At 42.4% G+C, this 12,489-nt stretch overlaps 1 protein-coding gene across 3 annotated transcripts in view; it reads left to right on the forward strand.

The window, feature by feature from the left end:
- ARHGAP20 (Rho GTPase activating protein 20) overlaps positions 1 to 12,489 on the forward strand; it is a 146,423-nt gene that overhangs the window by 94,400 nt on the left and 39,534 nt on the right. For 2 of the 3 annotated variants that reach the window (XM_061628622.1, XM_061628623.1), the window contains one exon: positions 11,520 to 11,669. In XM_061628622.1, coding sequence (XP_061484606.1) covers positions 11,520 to 11,669 — 150 coding nt within the window. Of the gene's footprint in view, positions 1 to 11,043; positions 11,092 to 11,519; positions 11,670 to 12,489 lie in introns of those variants that run through there. The other variant, XM_061628624.1, reaches the window with a different exon arrangement.

Below are 12,489 nucleotides of genomic sequence, written 5' to 3' on the forward strand. Positions count from 1 at the left end.
TCACATAATTGCATGTGAAAGAACCTTTGCCTGAAGCCTGAAGCCACAGACACTACATAAGGCTGGCATGTTAGAGCTCCAGCTTGTAAATTTGATTTAATTCTGAATGGTTGAGTGAATAATCCAAGCTCAGCATCACACCTGATTGCACGCTTATGGCTTACCCAGATTCCTCGGTGCTCTCACCTTCTGTTTAGGAACATCTTCCAAACAGTACCTATAGCCACGAGATATTTCTATCAAACTTTAGAAAGCAGGGAAATTGGGCAGCTATAGTGAATGCACCAGGGGAGCAGGACACCTGACCTCCTCTCTAAGATATTGGTCTGCCCTTCACATTTGTCAAAATGCAAACACAATTTGGGTTGGTCTTTCGCAGTCCAATCCACTTCCTGTGTAGCCTGGAAGAATTTGGTAACATGTGCCTCTGAGCATATGGTGAGTGGAGGCAACTCCTGTCATCGCCAAAGATGGAGAATTACATTTTTGTATGTTTGTTGGTGTTCTTCTTACTTTGCTTCTTTCCTGTGTTACTATTTTTTCTACAGAAAATCTAATCTAGAAAAATTTATTTCCCTCATTATTCATCCTAGAAACCTGTGTCAAATTTATTTTTATTAATTTAAAAGCCTTTTTATTGGTCAATGTCATATGATGGTGAAGACAGCCTTTTGTGTTTCAAATTGGAGGTTATGTTCTGTTTCTATTTTGGGTGCATTAACAGTTGAATCTGAAACTGCAGTTTGATGTAAAGCCAGACTGATTACGATATGTTGCTACTTAAGCAATGACTCTAGCTGTTGGAAAAAACAAATGTGGCCTGTCCAAGATGCATTTTTTCAGACTTCTCTTTAAACCACCTCATTTAAGGAAAGGTGGGCATGGTCAATTAAAAACAGAGAGCACACCTAGAAATTTGCTAGAATATATTTCACCTCCCACTGCTTTATCTTGTGCAAACTGAGACTCTCCTGATGTCTGCTGGAGACTATTCTGCAGAATAGTCAGTGCTATTATTCCACAATTGTTTTTGGATTTTTAGTGTATATTTTGCAAAGTGTTGCTGAGCTTTACATGTTTACAGAAACAGAAGCAAAATAAAATGATTTACTTTAGGAAATTTCACTAAAATTGCAAAGTAAATCAAACATATTTAAAGTGACTATCTGAACTATATCAACTGTATCTTAATATTGTTGCTTTGTCCCTGCTAAAACAAGATCAGCACAGCATGTTTCTATTATTTGGGCTGATTGCAGTTGTTGCCACCACTCACCATATGCTCAGAGGCACGTGTTACCAAATTCTTCCAAGCTAAGAACTAGTTAACCTGTGGTAGACTGTTGGAGATAGGTCAAATACTGACACAGATGGGGCCACCCAGTGTAGATTCAGCAGGCAGCATTTTTGGATGATCAAAAGTGAGAACAAAGGACTTTTTATGGCATTTAAACCCAGGTGGCTTTGTTTGGTTGTGCCAGGTAGCCCATCAAAGTGGTGTGTCACTTAACACTTTTTGGGAGCCAAGAAACAAGGCAGGCAAGGTGATAGTTAAAATAGATATTGCGAGGTCTGTTCCCGATACACAGGACATACAAAAAGGCTTGCTCAGATTGTATATTCAGAAGTGGTAGGAGTTACATTACTTGGTTGCTTGGAAGGAAGGGTACCGAAAAAGGTTATATGTCTTAAAGAGAAACCCTGACACATCTGTATCACACTGACAAAGTAACTATTAAAGTTGATCAGAACATCAGACTTCTATATTTCTTCTGCATACGTTTTAATAAATTTTAATTAATTAATTAAGGCTAAACTTCTCAAACAGAGCTAAACAGCTGTACATGTTAAAATCCCACATGATCAGGAGCCCTGTGTGGAGGTTTTTGTGTATGCTCCTGCAAGTGTGAAGGCTTCACTGCTACAGATGTTCATGCTGTATGTGCAGATACCAGGGTGTGTGGCTAGTCATTGCCCCCCCCCCAGGTTGATCAAACATATGGGTGTCATTTCTGAAGAGAGCTATAGAAATGTGAGCATAATCAGACCCGTTACTATGTATGGAACACAACTGGGCTCCTGCTGGGAGGAAGGGCGGGATATAAATCAAATAATAAATAAATAAAATAAATAAAAATGGTTTGTTTATTTATTTATTTAAAATTTATATCCCACCCTTTCTCCCAGTAGGAGCTCAGGGCTGTAGGACCGGATTGGATAATGCAAGAGTTGTGGAAGCAGGAACACACTGTCCCAAAGATTTGGTGAATGAGCTTATCTTGCGTATCTTGGATAGAGGCAGACAGAGACATTTGGAAGCACTAATATGCTGTTTCCATAGAAATTTGAGCCATTAAAAGCCCAAGTAAATTACTCATTAAAAGTAAATTACCAGTTGAGCATGGGACGGATCTGGGTTACAAGCCAGAGTTTTTCTCAGAAGTGGGGAGCAGCTATTGCTTCTTTATCCCAGAATCCTAGGTATGTAATTTGATATTTATAACACCTGGGAGGGACTTATTTAGCCTGCAGTTTGCAGCTTGGAAATGTGTCTACAAACTGACCTCATGGCTACAACATCCAGCTTGATTTTTGTTTGTTCTTTATTTTTCCTCCCACCGCCCAACCCCCGTCTTTATGTAGCATCTTGCCTGATGACGAGTTCTAAGAACTCAAAAGCTTGCCGCAAATTTGTGGTATTCTGGTTGGTTCCAATAAGTGTATTGCCCAGCTGTGGGTTTTGGAGCGTCTTTTAATGGACCAACACAGCTACATTTTGCCCTTCTTTCTTCTTCTTTTCACATGTGATTGGTTCCAAAAGTAAGGGGTAGAAGTTGTGGGTTCCTATTCAGATTTTATTTGGAGATGGCTCCTAGGAGTTGTAGAGATTAGTACTGACTTTGGTATTGTAAATTACCTCTGTACCATTCTTGATTCAGGCAATTTGTGTTGAAATGGTTTCACCAAAGGTTTTGGTGCTGTTTAATGCTTTTACTTGTTTAATTAGTCAATGAATTGTCAGCTTGGCATTCTGTGTGCAAGAGAACTTTATGATTTTATTTATTTATTTATTTTATTTTATTATTTGATTTATATCCTGCCCTTCCTGGTAGCAGGAGCCCAGAAGGGAGAAACTCTTTCCACCACCACTGAGTTGGAATGTGAAAGCTGTATATTTAGGTCAAGGCTTTGTTGTACCTTTCAGCAGTGATTGCCACCTTTTTAGACATTGCTCCCATGTCTTTCATGACTGCTAGATCTGATGAAGTTTAACAGATAAAATGAAGCTTTTCCTGGCATGACAATGATGTGATGAGGGAAAGCTTCATCTACTAAACTATGCATCTTGGTTTTTCCTGACAGAACCTAACTGTATGGTGGTATTTGAGATAATACACCATACCTCATTGCATGGGCAGGGCTGACTTTTTAATGTTTTTCAGATAGATAGCTATGTTCTGTTGCAGCAAAAAACAAAGTCTTGCGGCACTTTAAAAACAGTTAAATTTATATGGCATAAGCTTTCGTGGATTACAGTCCACTTCATTGGATGCATATGAAACATGACTACTGTGCCTTTAATAATTGCATATTTAATATAATAATTGCATAGCAACAAGAATTCCACAATGTAAGTTCTGTTACTGCAGTACAGGAAGAGGAGAATTCTTCTGTGCAGCTAGGCACAGATGCCCTGTCCCTTATTGACAGTCTGGTAGCAAAGCATATTAGATCAGGTATTTGCATAGAGATCTTTCCAATGCAAACATTTTTATTTTTCACAGTTGTTTTCAGGGGTTGGTTTTTTCTCCATTTTGGATTTTGCCAGGCATCTTTTTTTTCCTTCTGGAGATTTTAGATGCTGATTAACGTTCCCTTTTTTAGGCTGACCCACTTTTACACACCACCCTTCCAATCTTGGGTGGTAATCCACTTATCAGGTAAGAAACTGATATTGGCAAGGCTAATATCTGGGCTAGCCCATTACAAGACTCTAATGTTTTGCAGAGGAAAAAGACACTGTGGTAGAAGCAAAATAACCTGGAAGGCTGCAGAAGGGAGAGACTCTTTCCATCACCACTGAGTTGGAATGTGAAAGCTGTATACTGTATTTAGGTCAAGGCTTTGTTGTACCTTTCAGCATACAAGGTTGTGCTGTCTCCAACTGGAAATTAGCACATGTTTGTTCTGCTCTCTCTCCCTTACTCACTGTTAAGGGGTGATGGTCTTCTTTTGGCCTTGTAGAAGTGATAGAAAATCCAGATAAAGAGAAAATAGGATGCCACTAATACTCTAAATATCTAACCTAAAGAGCCAGGGCCTCTAGACTAACATTTGATTACATTTTTGTTTGCACTTAAGAACATAAGAAGAGCCTGCTGGATCAGGCCAGTGGCCCATCTAGTCCAGCATCCTGTTCTCACAGTGGCCAACCAGGTGCCTGGGGGAAGCCCGCAAGCAGGACCCGAGTGCAAGAACACTCTCCCCTCCTGAGGCTTCCGGCAACTGGTTTTCAGAAGCATGCTGCCTCTGACTAGGGTGGCAGAGCACAGCCATCATGGCTAGTAGCCATTGATAGCCCTGTCCTCCATGAATTTGTCTAATCTTCTTTTAAAGCCGTCCAAGCTGGTGGCCATTACTGCATCTTGTGGGAGCAAATTCCATCGTTTAACTATGCGCTGAGTAAAGAAGTACTTCCTTTTGTCTGTCCTGAATCTTCCAACATTCAGCTTCTTTGAATGTCCACGAGTTGGTCTCCTGCTTTGAATGTATTTATAGAATTTTTTTGCCTCTTCCCTAAATGTATTTCGGAAAGCCTTAAAGACCTGGCTTTTTCAGCAGGCCTTCGGGGTATCCGGGGAGGGTTAATCGATATAATTGTAATGCCTCCTACCCAGTTTTAATATTGTTGTTGTAGATCTATTGTTTTTATTGTATTACTGTATTTTATTAATTGTATTTTAATAATTTTGTAAGTCGCCTAGAGTGGCCATTGGCCAGATAGGCGACAAAGAAATTAAATTTATTATTATTATTATTATTTATGATTAGGGTTGCTGTCAAATAGAGATGGAAGGATCTGTCACTTTCCGTTCTCTCAGTTTCTAATTTTTCAATCTTAAATTCAGTTCTCTGCATTACTGCAGAAATTGCATTTTTAAAATAAAATCCTCATTTAAATTTGTTAGTATTTTAGTGCAAATCTATCCATATAAACACATTTTTGTGTGCAGTTTTGACTAATACACACATTTTTGCAAGCAATGTCTCATAATATACTGCATTTTGTATGTTGAGTTCACTAATATATTCATTTTTATACGTAATTTTACAAAATATATGCATTTTAATAAACATTGTTTGGTTGAAGAGCTGCATTGCAAAATTTGGATAAGTGAGAATTTTGAAGGATGGCTACTTTTCACTTCTCATATTGTTTCAGAAAGGGCCAATTTGATAGATTCAGCTTTAAATGTGAACCAAATTGAATTTCTCCCCATTCCTATTCCTAAGTCCCACGAGCTTCATGTAGTCATAAGAGTGTAAGAGCCCTGCAGGATCAGCCCACAGGCCTCTCTAATCCAGCACCTTGTTTCCCACAGTGATCAACAAGATGCCTAGAGGGTAATTTCCCTCTCCCATGTTGTTCCCAGCAACTGGTATTCAGAGGCATGATGTCTCTGATTATTATTATTATTTATTACATTTGTATACCACCCCATAGCCGAAGCTCTCTGGGCAGTTTACAACAATTAAAAACATTAAAAACAAATATACAAAATTAAAAACACTTAAAAAAAACAATTTAAAAATACATCCTAAAATGCCTGGAAGAAAAGACATGATACAAACAAATCACAATGCATGCTCAATAAACAGCGGGAATTATATAACCTCTCCACAAACTTTGTGCAAACAAATAATGGTGAATGCTCAAAAAACAGGTTGTGTGGAAGTGATGAGGTTTTGACTGCATTCTTGAGTCCTGCTAGGTTAGACAGAAGAGTCCATCTTGGCCTGTATCCTGTTTCCAACAGCAACCAGGCTGCCAGGGAAGGCTTGAAATCATCTGGTATGAGGAGTTTTGATGTTCGCAGAAAATTCAGGATATATCTGAACATTTGGCCATCTCTGTCAATGAAGTAGTGCTCCTTCAGGCTGTCCAAAACAATTGGCTCTGTGCCATCAAAAAGCCTCCCAATTCTTGAATCAGGATATTTAGTAAGTGTGGCTAGGCTGCTGGTATACATGTGCCCAACCACGTCAATATGTACCGATGCATTGGATTTTGTGAGCTGTGCTGGTGTGGGGATGCCTTGATTGTTCAAAGGAGATGCAGGGGACCTAGTGATCAGAGGTCTTGACATATTGGGCCGACTGTCCCTCAGCTCTTCCATTCTGCCAACACTTCTCTTGAATTTCCAATGCACATATCACGCACACACAAGAGGAAACACCTGGACTAGCCAACTGTTCATGTAAATTACGTTGTATGTTGGCCAGGAGGCCTCCAGGCTCAACCAAAGTGCATGACAGCTGACAGGTCTCCTAGTGATCTCTCTGATGCTAGAGAGAGTATAAATCCATCATGACCTGATAGTTTTATGCTCCATGAATTTATCTAATCCCCGCTTAAAACTATCTAAGCTGGTGGCCATCACTATATCTTATAAAAGTGAATTTTGTAGTTTATAACTATGCACTGTGTGAAGAAGTACTTCCTTTTGTCTATCCTGGATTTCCCAGCATTCAACTTCATTGGGTGCCTTCTGTTCCAGTGCCATGGAGGAGGGGAAAAACTCTTTCCATGTCCAGTTTTTCCACATAATGTATGCTTTTATATATCTCTATCATTTCCCCACTCACTTGCATTTTGTCTAAACAAAATATCCCCAAATGTTGTAATTTTCCTCATTAGGGGAGGGAGTGGGGAGGCTGCTACTAATCCCTGATCATTTTGGCTGCCCTTTTCTGCATCACATTTTTCCTGACAATGTCACTTGACACTGATCCAGAAGCAGGAGATATGACAGTGAATATGGAAGCATGATTGGCAGAAAGCACAACCTACCTGGAATTCCTAGGCAGACGTCAATGGAACTTGAGGGCATTGTGTAATAGAACAATGTCCCATTGCCATTCATTTCAGTAGAGTTCATGTAGGAGAGTTCCTGGTTAGCTGTGTTGAGAGCAATATTTACATCTGTAGTTATTTGAATTGGTGCCAGTTCCTCTGCAGCACAACATCAAGTCACAGCTGTTGACGGACTAGATATTAAAAGCTTTGGAAACATCAGAGCATCATAAATGTAGGTCAGTCCTTTGAAATCCATAAGAGTCAAGTGCTTTCACATTTGAGACCTAGATAGCTGGATGTGGTCTATGCTGTTTGCACTGCAAATTAGACAAATTCTGAAGAAGGCATGTCACTTTGTCCACCCCTATAAGGGCATGTTCAGCCCTTGCTTGTCCTTTGGGAATTGTCTTGAAGTGAGACTGGGAGTGGGATTCAGGCTGTGTATACTGCTTACCATACATTTAAAACATTTCCCCCCAAAGAATCCTGGGAACTGTAGTTTACCCCTCAGAGAGCTCCAGTTCCCAGCACCCTTAACAAACTACAGTTCCCAGGATTCTTGGGGGGGTGTGTGCTTTAAATGTATAGTATGTAAACAGCCTGAGGCTCATGTGCCTCTTTCCTTTGCCTCACTTTGCTCAGGGAGAAGATAATGATCTCCCTCTGTAAGCACCCTGTCCATGTGACTACTGGTCTGGAGTGTTTGCACCTTACGTTGGGTCAACGGGACAGACTGGGGATTCTGTTGGTGTACCGCCCACCCCGCTGCCCAACAGACTCCCTAGCTGAGCTGACGGAGGTGGTCTCGGGTGTACTGTTGAGATCCCCCAGACTGTTGGTTCTGGGGGATGTCAACATTCATGCCGAGGCCCCCTTATCCGGGGCGGCTCAGGATTTCATGGTTTCCATGACAACCATGGGACTGTCCCAATATGCCATTGGCCCAGCACATGTAGCAGGGCATACTCTAGATCTGGCTTTTGCAACTGGACATGGAGTTGGTGATCTGAATGTGGGGGGCCTTACATCAGTCCCTCTGTCATGGACAGATCACTGCTTGCTGAAGTTTAGACTCACAGCAGCTTTTCCCCTCTGCAAGGGTGGGGGATCTATTAAGTTGGTCCGCTCCCAGAGACTAATGGATCCAGATCGTTTCCAAAGGGCTCTGGGGAGTTTTCTGGCTGATAGGGCTGGCGCTCCTGTTGAAACCCTGGTTGAACTGTGGAATACAGAAATGACCCGGGCAGTTGACATGATTGCTCCTGAGCACTCTCTCCTGTGTAGAGCTCGTACGGCTCCATGGTATACCCAGAGCTGAGAGTGATGAAACAATATCGGAGACAGCTTGAGTGCAGATGGAGACAAACTCCTGGTGGATGCAATTATACACTGGTAAGTGCCTATGGTAAGCTGTATTTAGGGGCAGTAAGGGCAGCAAAAAAATAATATTTTGCTGCCACTATCGAATCATCACTCTGCTGCCCAGCAGAGCTCTTCAGAATTGTCCAGAGGCTATTACACTCTGGCCCCAGGGACAAGGTAGAACCATCTGAGGCCTGCTGTAATGAATTTGCTAGGCACTTCCAGGATAAAATCTTTAGCATCCGCCAGGACTTGCACTCCAATGTTATAGCAGAGGAATCAAGCGAGGTATCCAGAGTGCAGCCTTGTCCCGATTTCTTGGATGAGTTTCAGTTGGTGCAGCTTGAGGACGTTGACAAGGTGCTTGGACAGGTTCGTGGAACCACTTCTGTGCTGTATCCTTGCCCTTCTTGGCTAATAAAAGCTAGCAGGGATGGAACAGCCGGCTGGGCCAGGAAGGTGATTAATGCCTCTCTGCGAGAGTGGGTGGTCCCTGGCTGCCTGAAAGAGGCGGTAGTGAGACCACTCCTGAAGAGACTCTCCCTGGACCCAGAAAATTTTAATAACTATAGGCCGGTAGCAAATGTTCCATTCCTGGGCAAGGTCCTTGAACGAGTGGTTGCGGGCCAGCTCCAGACACTCTTGGATGAGACCGATTATCTGGATCCATTTCAGTTGGGTTTCAGGCCTGGTTTTGGCACGGAAGCAGCCTTGGTTGCCCTGTATGATGACCTTTGTCGGGAGAGAGACAGGGGGAGTGTGACTCTGTTGATCCTCCTTGATCTCTCAGCGGCGTTCGATACCATCGGCCATGGTATCCTTCTGGGGAGACTGGCTGAGTTGGGAGTGGGAGGTACTGCTTTGCAGTGGTTCCGCTCCTACTTGGCAGGTCGCCTCCAGAAGGTGGTGCTTGGGGAACATTGCTCTGCACCCTGGACTCTCCAGTATGGGGTTCTGCAGGGGTCAGTTCTGTCCCCCATGCTGTTCAACATCTACATGAAACCATTGGGTGCAGTCATCCGGAGCTTTGGAGTGCGTTGCCATCAGTATGCTGATGACACGCAGCTCTATTTCTCCTTTTCATCTTCTTCAGGTGAGGCTGTCAATGTGCTGAACCAGTGTCTGGCTGCGACAATGGACTGGATGAGGGCTAATAAACTGAGGCTCAATCCAGACAAGACTGAGAGGCTGTTAGTGGTGGTTCTTCTGACCAGATGGTGGATGTCCAACCTGTCCTGGATGGGGTTGCACTCCCCCTGAAAGAGCAGGTTCGTAGCTTGGGGGTTCTCCTAGAATCATCTCTGTAACTTGAGGCTCAGGTAGCCTCGGTGGCACAGAGTGCCTTCTACCAGCTTCGGTTGGTGGCCCAACTACGTCCCTATCTGGACAGGGATAACCTGGCTTCAGTTGTCCATGCTCTGGTAACTTCCAGATTAGATTACTGTAATGTGTTCTACGTGGGGCTGCATTTGAAGACGGTTCGGAAACTGCAGCTTGTGCAAAATGCAGCAGCCAGATTGGTAACAGGGACCAGACAGTCCGAACATATAAAACCGATTCTGGCCTGCTTGCACTGGCTGCCTGTATGTTTCCGAGCTCGATTCAAGGTGCTGGTTTTGACCTATAAAGCCTTACACGGCTTGGGACCACAATACCTGATGGAACGCCTCTCCTGATACGAACCCACCCGTACACTACGTTCAAGATCAAAGGCCCTCCTCCGGGTGTCTACTCCAAGGGAAGCTCGGAGGATGGCAACAAGGGAGAGGGCCTTCTCAGTGGTGGCCCCCAAATTATGGAATGATCTCTCTGACGAGGTGTGCCTGGCGCCAACACTGTTATCTTTTCGGCACCAGGTCAAGACTTTCCTCTTCTCCCAGGCATTTTAGCATGTGTTTTATACTGTTTAAATTTTTTAATTGTGTTTTAAATTGTTTTTATAAGATCTGTTTTAAATTGTATTTGTTTTAATGTTTTTAGTTACTGTAAACCGCCCAGAGAGCTTCGGCTATGGGGCGGTATACAAGTATAATAAAATAAATAAATAAATAAATGAGCACATTGAGTTATAACACATTGAGGGAGAACACACACTGTGATAGAGATCAGCTGTAGCTCTTTGTGATGAGAACAGCAGGAGTGCTCTCTATTTCTTCAAGGTAGAATTCAGAGCATCAGATAACAAATAAGCCAAAGACCTCCAAACAGAAGTGACTATTAAAGAAGGCTATCTGATTTCCTATTGGAAGTTAGGTCTTCTGTGAACTCTTACTGAAAGGATGATAGAAACTCTCTCCTATCTGTGTTTTGGCCTATAAGGCCAAACTCTTTTGGCCTGTAAGGCCTGTACATATAAAAGTAGAGATGTCTAAAGTGGCTTACAGTATAGAAACAACATGAAACCATACAAAAACAAACCAAATTAGAAATATCAGTACTAATAAAAAAATACACAAAGCAGTAAAAGTCATCAAAATTATTACTACGTTTAAGTCATGGGTCTCCAGCCTTACATATCTGTGGTAAGGCTGCTTGTCCCACTCATATAGGCCTGATGAGAGCTGAAGTATAGGCCTGCTTTTTATGCTTCCTTACCAGGCTTCCGCACAGTAGGGCGTTGGGAGTAGTGCAAGTGTATTTGTTTATTTTAGGTGTGTTTTTTAATTGGTTGCTTTTCTACCTGAAGGCCTCATAGTGGCTTAAAAACCAACAACAATGACATTAAAGCATTCTAGGGCACTTTTTGTCATGGCATTGAGATTTTCCTTGTTTACATTTGTAAGGGTAGATATTTGCTCCTGGATTTTTTGTTTTTCTTAGGTTGCAGTATTTGGCAACAGTCCTTGTTTTCCTGGAGAAACTGCTCTGGTGCAACAAACCCAGATTTTATACTTGCCAATCACCTGTTTGTTCACCCTTTTTTTATCTCCAGGACTGTAGCAGTTGCATCTCCTGTTTGTAACTACAGCAGAGTCAGTTGTTTCTGTAGTTTCAAACTGATAGAAATGTGCTGGTTTCATATTTATTTCTAATCCTCAGTTGTCAGTGATGTACTATAATAGACTTCTTTTAATTACAGGTCACAGTTGCATTTCAAACTGAAGAGCCAGGCACGTCTCTGTGAAATGTGGACAGCATTTTGCATGGAGGAGGTCTGTGAAGGTAGCACTAACCTGGAAAGGTCTTTCGTTTTAGGATGGCCCACCACCAACTGTGTTGCCAGTTTCAGGTAGGAAAGACTCTTTACATTGGTTCCTTCCTCCCTGCTTTCATCCAACTGAGTTAAAGTTCAAGAATGACCTAGGGTTGAAAATAACCAATAACTAATGATTATTTTTACTAGTGATTTTAAAGGGAGATGGATTTGCATCCTTTATAGTATAAATGAAATTAGGACTGAAAACCAGGAGGAATCCTAATTCCTTCTGCAGCCTGCAGTGAGTGGAGCCCCCGGATCTTTCATTTCAAAGTAACAAATGTACACATAACTCTAATTCTTCTTTTTTAAAAAAACCAACAATGCACATGCTGATCATACTAATCTTTCTCGTGGATCTTCATTGTGCATTTGTTGTGTAGATCTTTAGTCTTAACAGTTTAACTGTCAATGGTGTCTCCCAAAGAATTCTGGAAATTGTCAGTTTCATAAGGCTGCTGAGAATCTGTTAGAGATCCATAGTTCACCCTCACAGAGCTACCATTCCCTTGGTTTCCTGAGGAGAGGGATGTTATTGAGGCTGTCCTGGTGGTCCTTGCAATGCCTGTAGTGCAGAAAAGAGGTGATCCACCAGGTCAATCCCCTCCAGCTTGCTTTTACCAGCTGAGAAGGGCAAGGGTCGAGGAGGCATAAATAGGCTGGACCCCTTCTAGCAGTTGTATCCATCACTGTCCATGCATGAGCAGAATGGACTTCTGCATGTGCAATGGGACTTCATGTTCCTCCTCACCATACCTGCAGCCCTCAGTGCATCCTCAAAATTTGCTCTAGAGGGTTGGGGGACCTCCAGAGCAGATTTGGGGCTTCAGGGCAAGGAGAGGAAGGTGAAGTC

Source organism: Rhineura floridana, chromosome 5 (genome assembly GCF_030035675.1).
Source record: "Rhineura floridana isolate rRhiFlo1 chromosome 5, rRhiFlo1.hap2, whole genome shotgun sequence".
In the NCBI taxonomy this organism is placed as follows: Eukaryota; Metazoa; Chordata; class Lepidosauria; order Squamata; family Rhineuridae; genus Rhineura; species Rhineura floridana.